This window comes from Elgaria multicarinata, chromosome 1 (assembly GCF_023053635.1).
Source record: "Elgaria multicarinata webbii isolate HBS135686 ecotype San Diego chromosome 1, rElgMul1.1.pri, whole genome shotgun sequence".
Lineage (NCBI taxonomy): Eukaryota > Metazoa > Chordata > Lepidosauria > Squamata > Anguidae > Elgaria > Elgaria multicarinata.
In genome coordinates, this window is record NC_086171.1 from 67,833,758 (window position 1) to 67,853,068 (window position 19,311).

General features: G+C 37.7%; 1 protein-coding gene across 1 annotated transcript in view; it reads right to left on the bottom strand.

Moving 5' to 3' along the window:
- The window catches only part of SEPTIN7 (septin 7), a 203,186-nt gene that overhangs the window by 43,718 nt on the left and 140,157 nt on the right, over positions 1 to 19,311 (bottom strand). The window contains exons 2-3 of the mRNA XM_063123435.1: positions 17,600 to 17,702; positions 1,241 to 1,347 (exon numbers count right to left, since the gene is read on the bottom strand). Coding sequence (XP_062979505.1) covers positions 1,241 to 1,347; positions 17,600 to 17,702 — 210 coding nt within the window. The remainder of the gene's footprint in view (positions 1 to 1,240; positions 1,348 to 17,599; positions 17,703 to 19,311) is intronic.

The window sequence follows — 19,311 nt, forward strand, 5'->3', positions numbered from 1 at the left end:
AATATTGCATTATTTCCGTTTCCCCCTGAAAAAATCTGGAAAAAAACCCGTTTTCCCATGGCTTCCAAATTTCTGGAAATTTTACATCTCTGGCGCCGCCCAAAGTGTCCCGAGTTGTCCTGAAGCTTCAGTACCAATCCATCTCGGCCTCAGGCCATCCCAGAACTGACTTGGAACCAAAGTGAGGCAGGCCAAAACACTTCACCTCCGTTTTGGGGATTCAGCCCGAGGCTGTGCACAGCCCTATCAAACAGCAGTACCATATACTGACTGCATTTTAAAGTAACAGTTGATACTGGTAATTGTATGCCACAACAGAAACACAAACATGGTGTTGCTATTATTCTCTGCTACCCAATGCAGACTTACTCCAGATCATTCACCAGTGCTTGTAATATTTTGCAATGTTACTGGCTCCTTTGCCTTCTCTTACATGAGTCAAACATGTATTACATTGTATTACATTCATCTTGAAAGGCCCTTCATCCGAGTTTTGAAGTTCTCCCTCCAGAGAGATTGCCTAGCAACAGTTTTTACATCCTTGTACATCCAGGTAAAGCCCTCTTTATTTTCCCAGGGCATTTTAGATGGATTTTATTTTTTGTCATACACTAGTTTCTTCATATGCTGTGCTACTTAATTTTGTTTTACCATTTGTTTTTAAATTTGTTTGAATTATATTGTAAGCCATTCTAAGAATCCTATTGGACTGAAGTGCAGGATATTAAATTAAGTTATAGAAATACATACATAAAAAACAAAAAAAATTGCTCCCAGATTATGACAGCTATTTAGTTTAATATTATAAACAAGCCCCTTGTGGGAATCTGTACAGTGGGTGTTTTCTGTAACACTCCCTGACAACCATTTGCACATTGTCAGATTTCGTATTGCTGAAGTATCATTCAGACAATACACATGGTGTGGAATCAAATGGTGTGGAAGCCCACAGGCAAGAAAAATGTCTTAAGGGAAAAAAATAAACATATGGCCACCCAAATTGAAGGCATTTTGAAGACTACAGCTTCATATTATTGGCATATAATTGCTAAGTTGTCAGCAATCAAAAATTATTAAACAAGGTGTTCTGAATGCACTCATTCTTCAGCAATTACTTTACAGCTAAGAAGCAATAAACACACACACAAGATACCAATAGTATACTAGCCTCATGATAGTACTTTTCCACTTGCAGATTAGCATATATTAATATAATAGAAGTTATATTGTTCATGCAAACCTGTACAGTCTTTTTAATTCTATGTGAAGGTCCTGGATACTCTGGAGAATACAGGTCTGTCAGGAATAATGAGTTGATTAGCGTTGATTTCCCCAGTCCAGATTCACCTATAACAAAGTGAATATTGATAAAATTAGAATGATCACAGAATTTTTACAGACCCAATGTACTCTAAACCACATTTTTAAAAGTGAGACTACATGTTCTATATGACTAGAGAGGTAAAATTTCTAGAAATGTTGAGGTCATTTTTTATTTTTTTTGGAAAAAACAAATTTTGGAAAAATAAGCACGACAGCCTTCCCCAACCTGGTGACCTCCAGATATTTCAGGTTTCAACACCCATCAGCCTCAGGCAGCATAGCCAATGGTCAGGAAGGCTGGGCACTGTTGTCCAAAACATCTGGAAGTCATCAGATTGCAGAGGACTGCTTTAGGAACATAAAGCAGTCTTTCTGTTACAAAAGTTATTTTATGTATAACTTAGTTCACTCAAAACATTATCATTATTTTGTAAAACTTTTAAAAACAAACTCATTTAGTAAATGTGTAATTATTGTCTGAATAGATTTGAACTACGTTAAATGACTATATTAAATGACTGCTACAGCATCAGAAACAAAGGACGATATAGAACAAAACCCAAACTGTCAAGAATGTACCATGGTGATTCTACTAATCTTTTGGGAAACTCAGCAAAGATGTCTATCAGTAAAATATACTTTAGATCAATAATTTTAATAAGGAATTAAAGAAATAATTATGCTAGGAATCTTATAGAGAGGATTAAAAAACATTTCCCCCATGGCCTCATTATTTCCAGATATTTTACATCTTTAGTCTTTCTATAAAAGTGTTATTATAGTTTTTAAAAATCATTTTGGGAGAGTAAAGGCTGTACGTCCAGTAAAGGCTGGGTAACAATATATAGATACTTTGTCTTAAATTCTAAAAGAAAGTATTTCAGAATCCAAAACTCTTCAATTTTTCAGAAAACAACAAAAATGGTCCTCCAAAAAACCATCAACAACCATTTCCCCCTGCCCCTGAATATTTCCAGGCTTTCAGATATCTATATAGGACACAGTTATAACAATGCAAAATAAGACTATTCCTTACTTTCCACTCTCAGATCAAAGGTGTTAATCAAGTCTCCCTCCCATCTCATTCCAAGTTTCCTTGATAAAAACGATCAAATACACACACAGCCCTTTTAATCTCTTCACTCAAGCCACAATGAAGCTAGTAAGTCTCTGATTTAACCATAGTTTTCCATTTCATCTGAACCGAGAAACTATGGTTACTAGTTTTAGAACAAATCAGGATCTTAAAACACAATTTGAAGTTGTTTTAAGATCTTGGCTTGTTTTGAAACTGGCATCAATGGTTTCTCAGTTTAGAAGAAATTGGGAACTCTCATTAGAGATTTCCTGATTTAATAACAGCGGCGTGCATGGGTAAAAGGCTTTTCATACTAGGACACTGTCTCAGCATGGTGCATTCTCTTCCCCTTCTTATTGTTTTATTATGATTTTATTAGAATGTAAGCCTATGCGGCAGGGTTTTGCTATTTTATTGTTTTATGCTGTACAGCACCATGCACATTGATGGCGCTATATAAATAAATAAATAATAATAATAATAATAAAGGTTCTACAAGGGCGAGTGCAAGCCTGAAGCATTGTGAAAAACTTATTAGTATCTGCTTTATTAAATTAATGCCAAGAAATTACAAACACAATTACTTGGATCTCAGTGGGTTATGTTTTGGGAATCCAAGTTAAACTCAACTTCTAGTTTATTCTCTGTTTGGGACTCCCACTTTATTCCCCTCAATCTTTCATCATACAATGATGACAGTCATTAGGTTACACTGCTATGACCTCGGGTGGAGGACCACCAAATTCCATTGCCAGTTTTGTGTTGTTTACACCATTCAGTGCAATGACAACACAAACCATTTACTGATAGTTAGCATATTAAAACATTCTTACTGCAAGTAAGCACACATTTATCATTTTACTTATTAATATCTAAGCCAAGGACAGCTTATTGCCAGTCAATATTAACATGATACAAATATTGATGGATTGCTTCAGGAAAACCAGAGTACAGGTATTAACCAAGACTGGTAGCCAATCTAGTAATAGTAGCATACAACCTGGTGATTAATTAATTTATTTGAGAGCTAACTCCATTGTTCTTCCCCAGGACCATTACTCTCCTATCGAAGGTCATACTTAAAAGCCTGAGAATACGTGGATAGGAATCTTGACAAAAAATATTGCAAAATTATTCGTTATTGTTGCTGCTTACTGTGGCAAGCTCCATTAACATTAGCAAGTTACTGTTTGAAAGCAAGACGGCAAAAGTAATTTTGTTACATAAGGTTGTAATATGGCAATATGAAGCAGCAAGATTTTTCTAATCAAGATGGTGTGAAGTAACTGATTTCAAAACAAGCAGACGTCTGGTTCTGTATACAGAAATGTAGCATAGTTCAAATTCTTCTTTACTTTACTGTTTGTAACACAAATCAGTGAGTGACTTGACACGTTTAATGGGAATTGCCAGAAAATATTTTCACTCCTTAAGAAGTCTTGTAGCACTTTAAAGACTAACAAACTTAATGGGGAATAAGACAGTTTTTCCTAATGGCTATGCTCACTGAGGTGGATAGATAGCCCCTGCCAGCATGGCCAATTATTCCCCAATAAGTTTGTTAGTCTTTTAAGGTGCTACAAGTCTCTTGTTTTTGCTGAAGACCAGCAAAGCTACCTCTCTTGAACCTGGTATAGCAGGACTATTTAACACGCCCATAGAAGAACAGCTAAGAACATTTAATGAGAAGAGAAACAATATGGCATGGTAATAATGGATATCTAGCCACATAATCAAGGTAAAAGAGCAGGAAAATGGTTTGGTGTGTAACAAGTATATGATAAATACTAAGTGAATGTGAAACTTAAAGGAATTTTGATGCCATAGTGTAACTGTTTTGGGGAGGATACAAAAAGGTTGGGGGAAATTTACTTCTCAGATCTAGAACTTTAAAAAGCAAAGTAAAATGGATAGAGTTAGATCTAGGGAAGCATGTGAGCAAGGATGATCATGTAAGAGACCTTTACCTCCCCTTCCTCTCCAGAGCAGCCTTCTGCACCTCCAGAAAAGCTGCTCCTGGGGTTTAGGGCAGCCTCTGGAATAGCATGGGCAGATGTCAAAGTCCTCTTACGAGCGTATCCTTGCATTCATACTTCTTTGGATCTATCCCAACTTGTATAATGTAGCACATCCATTTGAATTTAGAAGCATATGTTAGAGATGAAGATGCAAGCTGCTTCAAGTTTCAGTGGAGCAACCCAGAGAAAGTAAGGAGATAGTAGTTTCAGGGAATGCCTTGTAGTGCAATGCTTTTTTTCAGGCACACTGACCTGCTAAGAAATTACATTGCAAGATCTGCAGAAAGATTAAGAGAGAAAGGAATTCTAAGTACTACAAACTGTTTATGCTTTAAGATTTTCTTTGGACATAAATGCCTTAGCCATAATTATCTGGCATGGCCATCTGTTCTAAGCAATGCAACTTCAAAAGATAACAAGCCTAAGAAAGTATGGAACATGCTAGGTTGCTACACTTTGGCTGTTACACTGAAATAATACCACTGATTATTTCAGTACAGCACCACTGAAGTTAGTGGCTCTCACAGAAAATCAATTTGAATGCAGTGGAAAATGGTTGAGGGCTATATTCAGATTGATGTAGCTGAGTGGGAAACACAATACCATTAAAATATAATCAATGAACCTAAAATAACCTATACAAACATAAGAATAATCAAGTAAAAGTTTATTCTGGAACATGAATGTTTTTGTATAATCAGGGGTCCACAAAGTATGACTGGGCCTAGTAGCCAATGATTATTTTTTTACTAGCCAGCTGTGAAGTCTAATTCCATCATGAGCCTGCAACAATACTAATAATGATGCTACAACAAGCTTTACTATTCAGTCACTTTGCCTTTGCTCATAGCCTGGAATTCCTGCTAGCTTCGATTAGCAAAGATAATTGTTCCCACCCACCTCAAACAATTTGCCCAGCTTCCTGCATTTCCACTCTTTGGACTACACCTGTATTTTATATATTTTATGTATTTTATACTTCTTGTTGTTCCCCACTTTGATCAGGATGGAGAGGCGGGTAACAAATAAATTCATTATTATTACACCTGCCACCAGCCCTAGCCAGCAAGGCCAATGGTCAAAGATTATGAGGGTTGCCATCTGGAGGGCACTGGGTTGCCTACCCCTACCCAAAAGTAACAATTCCTTAGAAAGGCTAAGGGTAACCAATTTTGATTACCAGGTCTTCACAGTCACATACAAATAAGCAAATACTAATAGTGATCCTTGTGGTCATTCATACAGTAAGTGTAGCCAATAGTTTAGAGCAACAATCCATGCTGAATTCTTAGCAGTTGGTAAATCAAGCTCGAAATGCTGAACAGCATTTGCTACACATTTTGGTACCCCAAAGAGATTTCTCAAAAACCTATTATGCACTCTTTCCAAAATACCAAGATTTTGACCCAACTTCTCAACTAAGTGGGATAGCAAAACATAATGTTCCAACATATATAAACTTTAGAGCAGCCTGTTCAAGAAGCAAAACATTCTACTTCTATCCAGTCTATTTATCATGTAAATATCTAGTGTATTGCTAGTTACTTTTTATGATATTTATAAACTGATAAATATAACAACATCTCAAAGCGGTTCACATATAAATATTAAAATTACATTTAAAATGCAATATTAAAAACCAGCAGTAGAAACAATTCCAATTACAATAAAATAAAATAATACAAGGAGCAGGAGGAAGGAACAACATGATTAATTTAATTAAAGCCTAGGGAAAACTTGGTTGAACAAGAGTGTTTTCAGGAGGCATTTGAAAGATGCCACAATTTGTGACTCCTGACCTCCCATACTAATTCTCCCATAATAATTCAGTCTGAAATTAGCTGGATCATTCCTAGGACCATTTTAGTCCCTGTGGGCAGGGACTGTCGTAAGAAATGTTTTTGTAAGCTGCCTTGAGAGCCTTTTTAGCTAAACGGCAGGACAAAGATGCTAAAATAAATAATAAATAATAAGAATGGACACCAAAATTGCTCTGATGCATCCTGTTTTGCCTAAAACTGTAAGCAAAGCTGCCTAAACTTGAGCCCACCAATTGATGTTTGATTACAGCAGTTCTGCTGGGATTAAATCATAACCAGAAACTAACTGCTAAATAATGGCTTTCACCTCTGTTTTGGAAACTAGGGGCCATAGAAGACTAGTCATATTATTACTTTTATTATTAAAAAATATTGTAAAAATAAGCTACCCAGTCATTGGCAGGAATTAAAGGAGAAACAAAATTGCTATTGATAAAAGACAGCAGCCTCCAAGAAGAGGCCAAGTCTCTCATGAGTATCACACCACAGAAAGTATCAAGATGTATTTGCAGGAGTGCTTCTTTCCCCTAACAAAAAGCGCTTTTGCTCGTTCTAATATCCCTTGTGTTTGGCTTAAATTACTTTTCCTATACTGATTCTAAAGGTACTTTGGATTTCTCCCCCTGTTATGGTATATCAACCATGTTGAATATTTTATGTGCCAGTAACAATAACCAAGAAACCATGGTTATAAACTATACAACTCTGCTCTAGAATGTGTTATATCTCTTATTTAAAAAGTGAGAGGGTTTATGACATCAGGTCTGTGTGGTCTAAAGCTTTTGGGGCAGCTGGAATGGGGGGTGATCCAATCAATGTACTAGTAGTCTCATTTTGCCCTTCCAGCAAAGGGGCCCCTGCAGACTGAAAAAGTATACTGATTTATGTCAGTATATTAAGTACACCTAGGAATGCCAGAAAGCGCCCTTACGTCTGGATGAGAGTTATAACTGTCGTGGCTTTGTAAACCCCGAGACACCAGTAGCTGGGGCCAAGATCTCTGTAATCGAATTAGAAGTGAGAGAGAACAACCTACCCTGATTTGAGGAAACAACTAACTTGACAGTTTGACTATCCAATTCTGTAAGAGCCATCATCCTTTCGTGGCTTTGGTGAAAACAATACAGTAACTTAAACCTAAGGATTAAAGTATTCATATACTAAAGAAAGCCCTGGATTCACTGGGCCCACAAGGGAAGAGGAGGAATCACTCAGCCCCGTGGAGCCTAAACTGCCATGGTAATCAGTCTGAAAGACTCAAAAAGGTCTCAATTAACACCATCTTCTCTCTCTTTTTTTTTTTTTGCCACTGGGAGATTAAAGGAGACATAGATTTCCTTTTAGTGAGGAAATCAAAACAAAACAGTATTATTGGAATATCAGTTTAATATGCATCAGAGCCTATTTTTGTAGTAATTCTATATTCTAAAAGTCTCAGAAGTGTCCAATGCCAGGATTTCCGAAGTACTGCTAGCTACCTATATCAACTGAGTCAGCAGAAAGTAGAGTCTTGTTTCCAGAACAATGCTTTTCTTTACATTTTAAAGGGATATACTAGACAGCTGGCAGCAAATGAATATGCATGAAAATATCTCAGTTTTTGTATTACCTCCTATTTTCACATTTACTTCCAAGCTATCATTGCTGTTTATCTCAACGATTTCCCACCAGCATCACATACTGTATGTAGTTAAACTGCTTGTTAAATGAAGGTCTACAGATCAGTGTAAGCTTCAAACTGAGAGAAGTCTGAATATTGCCATCCACTTCTCCAGCTGTGAAGATTCCTATTCCACCCAAGCAACATATCCGTAATTCATAAATCTTTTCCACCAGTGTTGTCTCATTTCAAGAAAGACCTATTCCCAAAGTTGTCTCATTGTTTTCATTCTTCACTTGGGAAGAGTTGCGGTCTTCTCAGTAGTCTCTTTTGCTGCTGTTCACTGGATCCACTTCACTAAACTGGTTAGTTTAATTTCCTATAGCTCATGGAGACTCTCCATCAGCAGAAGCCAAATTTTTACAATGTGCTTGCAACCAAAGATTGATTTTGCACCTACATGTGCAAATCCTCAAAAGCAGTTTGTGCCTCTAATTCGTTGGCAAATGTAAAATGATTTGCTGCTATGCAGAAATTCTAAGCAGGCTTTAACTATCACATCCAAACTAGTACCATGTTTTCGTCTGGTAAATTAAATTATGGAGCAAGGTTAAATGCACTACAATTACAGTTACTCTTTGAACAAAACTGTGTTTTTGTGGATACTATACAATTTTCTTCTACCTGTTAACTTATTAGAGAAAAATGTACAGTTCTACCATTTGGGAAAAAAATACAAAGATATAACTAATGAGTGTTCGGATCTGAACCTATCACAAAGCAAGTCATATTTTAGGACCAACAGTATATAGCTCACAGAGTGCAACAGAATCTATAGAACATAAGACAGTATTCTTAGTTCAATTAGGTGAAATTTTAACCTTAACACTATCTATGCTTTTGGTTGTCTATCACATGACTAAATTTGCATTCACTGAATATGAAATTTAAACAGTACACAAACAATGTTCAGTCACGAAGACATAGTACTGAATTCATAATGTTTGCTGCATTTAGTTTGTATTAAAATCAAATTGATTATGCCTGCTCTAGCAAGAGTGGATCATCACATTTTTCTCCATCGAATTTAGAGAATTGGTGTTTTTAGCAAGTATAGTGATTCAATTAGCAGCTCCAGTTTCAACGATTCAACATAGCTATTATCTAATTTTAGTACATGGGAGGACAGTTCCAACCACTCCCACACCATATATGTGTTCATAAGGAAGCCATTAACTAAGCTTAGATGGATTTAACTTGAAGATGTTATCATTCCCTATGTACCTCAAGTTTTATGACAATTTTCCTTTACAACTGCCCTGTGAAACCTCCCTCAGCCACTCGTAATTGCCCAATTTGAAATACCAGTAGAGGAACCCATGACTTGGTCACGCTAAAAAAAGGGAACTGAGGTAAGCGTTTATCATCCATTACCTTGAACTAGAAGAATATATTTTAATTTCCTGTAGCTCATTAGAAAAACCCCGTTTAGCATGCCATCCATCCAATATTATATTTCCTCCTCTGTGCAGCTTTGTGAGAATGCAATAACACTAATGCCCAAATAATATATTACCACTCATGATATCAAATGTATCATGAGCCAGGAGGTCATTTTTCCCCAAAAATTTAAAGATTAGTCATATAAGAGGAATAAATGTACTGAATACAGAAGGCATGTTACAATTATTCTAAACAATTTCTGAATAAGAGTTCTGTATTCAGAACTGGGGATATTGATCACACCAAATTTTGAGCCTACACAAAATCCTGCCCTGTAGCGAACACAGAAGTGGGTTAGGAAGGAGGAGAGTGAAATCCATAAATTACCACCACCTAATATCTTGGCCAAGAATTAGAAGGAAACACTTAAGAATAATTCCATGACTACCTGCTAAATATGATTAACAGCACATGAATAATGATATAAAACAGGTATTTTAGTTCAGGGCTGGATGACCACAAGTTTGAGGCATTCTTAATATCCTGCCCTCCTGAGGAACGTATTATCCAAATAATCCAAATGCTCCCTGCTGTCTTTCATTAGCCAAAATGGGAATTGGTTCTACTTGCAATCATTTGCAAACCTGCCTGTCCATCCCATTCCACCAGTTTGGTTGACAATACCTGCTTAAACCCACCCAAAGTAGACCAGACAAACCAACACCTCAAACTCAAAGACTATTCCAACTACTCAGCATGAGCAATGCTTTCTATAAACAAAGACAATCTCAATTACTACTTTGGGGTGGATGACTCAAACCTAGAGACAGAAAGATCCCAGACTACATTCTTTCCCATGACCCTGTTCCCAAGATCCCATTATTCATCTACCCTCACCTGCTCTATTCTGAGCTCAGCAAGCCTCAGTGCATCCCCACCCCAAATTTGCATCACCTAAAACTCATGGCCAATGAAAAATCATGCATACCTTAAAAGAATTATTGCTCTCACATTTTAAAATATGAATGTTGCACAGTAGCAGTGCGTGAAAAAAAATAGCTTTTCATTGATTGTGTGTTTTCATTTGTTTTTCCACTGATTTCAATTAGAGACCCATAAAGTCTTCTGTTGCCTTTAACTTCAATGTTTTTCAGGCATTCTGCTGCTGCAGATCCTCTTTACATAGTCATTAAAAAAGATGAAGACTCAGGCTAACTGCTATCTAAACTAGATAGACCATTTCAATCCATCAATTTCATTGTTCTCTTCCCCTCTCTTATGGTCTTTACATTGAGCACGTTCGCAGGACACACTAACCCACTATGTGTTGCGAACAACCCACAGTGTATGGCTGGTGTGCCCGACAGATGATCCGGCACACTACCCACACTGTGTAGCTTGTTTCCCTCCACTTCCCCTTCAGGGCCAGTTGCGACTGGCATCCAAGGGAACTTGGTAGCAGAATCCATCTTCTCTGCTACCAAACTGCCTTGCATTAATTCACCCCTACGCATTTATAGAGGGAGGTTCCATAAATGCGAAGGGGTGAATTAATGCATAATTAGGTGTGTCGGTGGGTTTGACGGGATGATTTTTTTTTTAAAAAAAAAATCCTAAACATCACAAGATGAAGGGATCCACTTCAAACTTGGCATGACTAAAGCCCTACCCAAGAGCTATCATGCCACCAAGTTTGATCTTTTTATCTTTAAAAATGATGAAGATGTAAGCATTTTGTTAATTGCCACAGAGTAATGAAACAGCTGACTGTCAAACTTTTGACAGCTAAGCTGTCAAACATTAAAACAATTCCTAGAAAAATCAAAGTATGAAGGGATCTGTTTCAAACTTGGTATGTCTAAAACCCTCAAGAGCTATCATGCTGCCAAGTTTCATCTCTTTATCTTTAAAAATGACAGAGCTTTAAGCATTTTGGTTAATTGCCCTAGTCTATAATGAAGCAGTTATACAAAAATGGGATGGAGCTCCAAACTACTTTTGCTCCACACCACAGGTATCAACTGTTTTAAAAACGTCCTCTAACCACACTTAAGTTTGAACCCTCAGATTTTCGGTGCAGTATGCACAACCTAGTACACAGTTGTGTATTTTTAGGTGACATTGCTTCAGATTTGTCCATTCCCAAAAAATATTTATTTATTTATTTATTACATTTCTATACCGCCCAATAGCCGGAGCTCTCTGGGCGGTTCACAAATAAGTTTAAGCATTGGTAGCATAACATGCTCATTGCCATTTCAAGCCAATATATACCAACAGTCATACACACACATTAAAACAAGTATTGGTAGTAGCTTATAAAATACTGACATTAATGAGCTTCACTAGCTGACTGGAATAAGTCTAGCCTCTACAGGAATTTTGCGGAATTGAAGGAAATAGTATTCCAGTTAATTGACCAATGATAAATTAGGAGAGGTACGTAAGGTACAATTAACCCTTTCAGAAAGCAAATAACTGCTATACTCCATCATTTTGACTCATCTTTCAGAATTGCTTCCATCAGCTACCATTTCAACCAGCTGCTTAATAATAGTGAGACAACAAGGTCTCCTCCATCATCTTTAATGGGATCTTTTTGAATTTGCTCAAAAAACCCACCTACAGCCAAAAGATTCATGTACAGTTGCAAAAAGTTGTAAATTGGAACACTATTCCTCTTTTATCATCAGTGCTGGAATAGAACAAGCCTCTTGGCCAACTTACCCTCATCTAAAAACTACATGTGAGGAATTCTCATTAGAACAAAGCAATAGCTCTTCAATAATCAGACTGGGATGATGGGATAGTGTGGACACAGTTATCTTTACAAACCCAGTGAGAATCCTCTGCTAGAGGGCATTTGTCCAGGTTTTGGAGGAATGGGGAGAGGGAAGAAGGGATCCATCTGCCTTAACATCCAATCTCACCCTGAGCACATGCTTAGCTCCTCCTTTACTAACCCAAACACTCCGAGAGATGCTCTTCCCAGATTTGATAACTACTGAATTAAAACTTTAAAATGTACATGATCAGATAAGCATATGTTACATACATGACCTATATCTGAGCATATGAGAGCCTAGATGCTCTATAAAATGGTGGCAAGAATATAAATATAATCAACAATGAATTCAGCTTTTAGTTAAGGGTCCAAAAAATCACCAACAGAGAGTATTTCAAATAGCTGGAAGAAGTATATTTTAAAAAAAAATCAGAAAAATGCAGCCCCACAAATGGAGGGATTGATGATATCCAACTTTTCCAGGTAAAAAAACTAAATAAATTATTTTCTTCTACAACTTTGTCTTGCACTCAGAGATTTCAGCTGACCTTTGTCTGCCTCTCTCAATGGTCTAGCTAGAGAAATGTAAATGTAGGAAGTTTACACCAATAACCAGAGGCATGAGCCATATAAAGCCAATCCAGCTTCTTAATGAATTTAAATTACCTTTTCCCCCCAAAAAATAAATGCAGCTATCCAAGCAACTTATAATGAGAGCAGTAAAATTGGCACAGATGAATTCTTGGCAATTCTGTCCTCCACATTACATGCATCTTTTATACATGGACAAATGCCAGTCAGGTCAGGGAACATATCCACAGACAGAAGAGAAGTGCCTGTAAAATAAAACCATTTTTAACAATAAACCCTTGTTACTCTGGTTTATTGGAAGTGATATGCATGAATATTTAGTAATGTTATCAGTTATTTACTACTTCAAAGCTGAAAGCTCCATTTTCCGAAGTCCTACTTGGAAGCATTGAGCAACTTCACAAAGATGTTTGGAATAATGCTCAACTCAGTGTGGTTTTTGGGTTTTAAAATCCTTCAGGGTGCTGATGACTTGCTGCGAGTAATGAATGACAGCCTACACTATCTGAATACAGATTGAAATATTGTTTACAGTTACTGAAGGTGAAAACAGAAGGAGGAAGAGCAGTCATTATAAGCAACATTGCACTTTGCTTTTAAATCTATACAACATGAGATTTACCTTCTGGTCATGTAAGCAAGCTGAGACCTAAAGTTTGTCATCTCAAGATATCCAATTGTGTATAGTTTGAGAAACTAATGTGGAATTGAGTCAATTCTTTACTTTTACACTTCTAACTGTAAGCTGGGGGTTCATTATTGATTGCCTTTGATGGCTGTATTTTCTGTAAAAGAAGAGCAGGACAAAACAATTTATCTTTCAAAGTCACCAAACTAACTATGGCATTTTATATTTGAAGTAAGTCAATTATAACCTCATATTTGTTACATATGGCAGAATGCCTGGATTATGAACCAGAACTCACTGTAATTACTCTTCTAAATCTTTTAATCCAAACCTCCGCTTTGCATACTGAAACAGTGCCTTTCAGATTTGCTTTTTACGGTACTAGGTATTCTTGCAGTATTAACGAAGCAGTATCAGAAGAGTACTTTGACACAGAGCTCCTCAGGTCATTACATTAAAGCAATGTGAAATAGACATCTTCAGTTTGAGTGCTTCAGAATATCTATCATTCTTACAGTCCGAGAAAGTATTTCATCCTTTAAGGAAATGGACCGTACAGATAAGAAATATCTCCAACCACTGCCAAGCAAGATATGCTAGCTGGAAATCTGAGTTCCAAGAAAAACTGACCTACTAGAAATGTGAGGCTTTAGTATTGTTCTATCCCTCTTCTCCCCCTCCCCCACCCCCATCCCATCACACTTTTGATGAACTACAAAAAAATTACAGGCAGAATTAGGAGGCTGGAAAGTGTCTAATTTAATTTATATAGCCTTTGTTTGTGGAATTCTAAAATATAAAATGTTTAATTAAATGGGTTGTTATTATGATTGCCATAGCATGCATTCATAGTATTTATTTGCAAGAATATAATGTTTATATGTATTGATTATATTAACATATTAAGTAGGATAACAACCCTAGGTCTAATTATGTAATCATCATCATGCAAGTACTCATTATGTACTTTTATCATGCAACGACTCCTGAAGAAGCCCACCCTGGACCTGATAGTACTAGACAACTACCGTCCAGTTGGAAGCACCCCCTTTTTAGGGAAGGTACTTGAGAGGGTTGTGGAGGAGCAACTGCAGGCACTTTTGGAGGATACTGGTTATCTAAACCCATCCCAGTCTGGGTTTCAATCTGGTTACGGGACTGAATCAGACTTGGTCGCCCTGATGGATGATCTTTATCGGGAGAGGAACAGGGTGAGTGCAACCCTCTTAATTCTTCTTGATCTCTCATCAGCTTTTGATACCATCGACCACGGTATCCTCCTGGATCGACTCCGTGGGATGGGCCCTGGAGTTACTGTGCTACAGTGATTCCAGTCCCACCTACAGGGTCATTTCCAGAGAGTAGCATTGGGTGACCATTCCTCAGCCCCTTGGCAATTGAGCTATGGGATGCCACAGGGTAACATTTTGTCTCCAGTGTTATGTAACATCTATATGAAGCCGCTGGGAGCCGTCATTAGGGGATTTGGAGCTAAATACCATCAATATGCTGATGACAAGCAGCTCTATATCCCTGTGACAATTGAATCACATGAGGCTGTGCAGGTCCTGGACCAGTGCCTATGAAAGCCAATAAACTGAAACTGAATCCTGGCAAGATGGAAGCCCTGTTGGTGAGTGTTTCCCTGAGTCTGGGAGATAGGCTCATTACCTGTTTTGAATGGGGTTCCACTCCCTCTGAAAGATCAGGTTTCTACTTTGGGGATACTCTTAGATCCATCTCTGTCACTGGAGGCTCAAGTGGCCATGGCAGCTCAGAGTGCCTTTTACCAGCTTCGCCTGGTTCACCAGCTACGACCTCTCCTGGACAGGGATAGCTTGGCCACAGTGGTACAGGCCTTAGTAACCTCAAGGTTGGATTATCGCAATGCACTCTATGTGGGGCTGCCCTTAAAGCTGCTCCAGAAGCTGGAAGTAGTGCAGAAAGCTGCAGCTCGGCTGTTGTCTGGAGCTGCCCTTTTCAGCATGTAACTTCTTTGCTGAGAGAACTGCACTGAATGCCTATTCACTACCGGGTCAGTTTTAAGGTTCTTGTACTACTGTACAAAGCCCTAAACAACCTGGGACCAGGATACCTGAAAGAGTGCCTTCTCCCTATCAACTTGTCTGGTCACTGAGGTCATCCGAGGGCACGCTCCTGGTGGTTCCACATAGACCTATCATCTGACTGGGGTCCACCAGGGGAAGAGCTTTCAGTACGGTGGCTCCCCTCCTATGGAATTCCCTGCCTCTGGAGGTCAGACAGGTGCCAACTTTGTATTCCTTCCGGCGCCTCCTGAAAACATCATTGTTGCAGGAAGCGTTCCCTTAATGACCAGCCATGGTTTATTTTGCACTTTGTTTCTCTTAAAATGTACTTTTAATGTGGTTTTTATTCTGCTTTATTTTGTCCACCACTCTGAAATTTTGAATGGGGAGTAGTATATAAATATTGTAAATAAAATAAAGAATTAAGACAAAAGTACAATAAATAAAATAGCAGGGATAAGACATGACTCCCCTCTTACCAAGTAGTAAGACCATAATCACAATTTCAATAGCAGTAAACAGCAGGAATCTAACTACAGCCAACACCCAAGCAAAACACCCAAGCAAAACTAGCAGAAAAGCTTTTTGGAAGAGCCATATTTTGGTCTAGGAGAGAACACTGCTGAGGCCCAATGTAACTCTGTGGAAATATATTCTATAAAATTGGCACAACTACCAAGGCAATCCTGCTCCTAGCAGATACCTGCTAAACTTTAATCAGCAGCAGCATGGCACTGGATGTTCAGCAGGGGTACATACAAAATAAGCAACTCCTTAAGGTACACAGGTATCAAACCACTTAAGGCTTTAAAGGTCAAAATTAGCAGCAGAAATTTAAAAAAGAAATACAGAATATGCTCCAATCAGCATATTACAAGAATATACTCCAATCAGTACACTCTAACGAAAACTATGAGCAGCACTTTGCACTTCCTGAAGTTTACTTCTTTGCTAAAAGTTAGCAAGTGACCAAGAGTCCCCAATAAGGAATTTAAGCATAACTACATTTAGCCACTGTTTTGCAAAGTTTACCCACTGGGAAATTTCTGAGGTGAGGGAATAGTGATGCCCTACCAAAGAAGGTGGAAATGTAACACGAAGTGCCTGCCTCTGGGTCACTAAAAATGAAAGACAGGATATATATTTTTTTCCAGGGGGTAGCCATGTTAGTCTATTACAGCAAAAACAACCACAGGATATAAACAGAATAAGTTAAAGATGTACAGTTTGATTGAAACATGAGGCATTGCTAACAGAAATACTCAAATTTCATTCAGTCCACTATCTGATTTGCACCTCCTGAACTAACATGTGGTTCAGAATGCATTTATCCGTCTGATTTTGCGCTTCTCTGAATTTTCCCACAGCTTTTAGTTTTAAAAACTTGACAAAATCCTTATAAAAATGCATATTTTGCAGTAAAATTGCTATTAACTCTATATGAAGTCTAGCAAGAATCCCCTGCTCCCCCCATTCCATCAAAATATATGCAGATTAATAGGCAAGTGAGGTGGGATGGAGTTATGAAGGAAAACTGACATGGACCAAAATACTCTGCTCTGCAAATCCTTAATTAGCAATTAAGGTAAGTGCATGGTTTTTCTTTCTCATTTATATACATGCACTAGTTACAGCCACCCTTTAAAGTAGCATTACTTTGTTTCAGAAGACCGCATAATAGCTAGTTTTAACAAGATGGATAAAAGTCAATTCCAGAGCTCTTCATTAAACTTGCGCAGATTTATGTAGATTTATATTCAAAGCTTTTTAATTCAATTTCTCACTTCTACAGAATGCAAAACCTTGTTTATGGAGTTCACTTGTAACTTGAAGACCTAATAATTTGTGATTCTTGCTTAACACACTGCATGGAACCACATCAGTTTCTGTAGCCACACACAAAGTCACATAATTACATTGCCCATCATCCAAGGCACAGCTACACTCAGAAGCAGACTTCAAACGACAGAATTGAAGGCAGGTTTATTGAGATTCCACCACAACTGAATGGCTTCTGTCACTTCTTAAATGGAGCAAGGACAAGAGTTTTCATCCCCTGCAATATGCAAAATGGCATGCAAGACTGATCTTTCTAACTATTGAGTCACAGTGATGACTGACAGAAGCTGAAGTTACAGAATAACACACATAGCATGACAATATGTATATCAATTTATTATACATTATTTTTGATCAAACAGGTAGTTAAGTAATTATTGTTATACAAATGATAAATATATTTCATGCACCAAAGTACAAACTTACCTACTACCATGAGTGTGAATTCAAACCCTCTCTTCACAGACTTTCTATAAACTTGATTGGGGAGATTTGCAAACCCCACATATCCTTCAAGGTTCTTCTGTTGCTAAGATTAAAAAAAAACACTTGAAATTAAAATATTTATTTTCTCAAATGATTATGATTTGATATTTGTTATGAGGTTTTGTAAAATTGCTTGAACTACACGTAAACTAAAAAATATTGCTTTACTAATACTACAGCTTCTACCCCACCCCCTTCCCACCCCTTGCAAAGACTTGAAGTTATAGTCAATCTCATGAATTTTTAACATTTGTGTACACAGTGCCAGGGCATTCTGGATGCATGCAACTTCTTTTCATGGCAAGTGAATGCTCATTGACCCCATGAGCAAAACAGCATTGACCTGAAAGGTAATGCCCAGCTAAAAAAGTGATTACTATAATCTCCGACAGGCACAGGACTTCAGCCATCTGTAAAAAAATGTGGCTCAGTCATTTTATTGGCCCCAGCAAACACTTCAAAAAAAGCGTAACAGTTGCCCAGGGACAGGTGATTGGCTGAAACTATTCATTTTGAACCTGATCTTGTTTTAGGAAGAAGCAGGAGAGTCTCAGCTGTGTAGTTTAAACACAGCAGGTGGAACAGTATGGTTATGGTTTACTACTATCCATGTAAATGTAATTCTGAATGTCTTTATTCTTAAACCTTAACTTGCTAACATTTCCTTGATTCATTTTGTTTCCTATAAAGCCTGTGTAATGCCAGATCAAGATTTGTTTTAATATATTTATTTATTTAAGCATTTTTATCCCGCCTTTCAGCCAGAAATAGTCAATTGGATCAGACTTTTCAGACAATACACACCTATACCTTTCCCACTATGTTCTCACTACCACCAGCAGCACTACATGTAACAAAAAGAGGATTATGCTTGCTAAAAAGGAAATATTCCTGTTCACCTTATTAAAGGTGAGAAAGAGGAACATATACAGCCCAATATTTGAGGACAAGAGTAAGGCCTTCAAAAACAGAGGAAATTTTAAAAAGAGAAACAGAGGACCATGTAGTATATGGGGTGTGCATCTTGTAGGACAAAATATCTGGAGAGCCACACATTGACCAATTCTGACATAAAAACACAAATTGCGGTGGTGAGGAGGGGAAGCAGGACTGTACCCACTGACGCTGCTCTCAACTCCAACGTTTTCAGCAAAAGGTGAGAATGGGCTCTACAATAGGTGTAGGCACCCTAGTCACACCAGAATTCCCAATCACAAGTACAAATGCACTGTGCCTACACCATGCCCATATCTGCTGCAGAATGTAGAAGTCCAGGGCAGGGCCAGTAGATGCATGGCATTTAGGGAAGAGCCAGCAGTTGTAATCACATTTATGTTGATGGAACATGTGAAGAGTGCTATAGTTAAGTATTCCAGATAATAATGAACTTTGAAACTGCCCAATGATATTGTATCAATTTATTCAGTTACTAAATCATTTATGAATACCGTATTTCTTCGATTCTAAGATGCCATCGATTCTAAGACGCACCCCATTTTTAGAGCTGTTTATTTAGGGGAAAAAGTGTGTCTTAGAATCGAAGAAATACGGTATATATATTTTAGAGATGGGGAAAAATTGCAGAATATTTTCAGGGAAGTTCTTTATTTTGAGAAATTTTCTGCCTGACACTATTGCTCAGAAACAAGTTT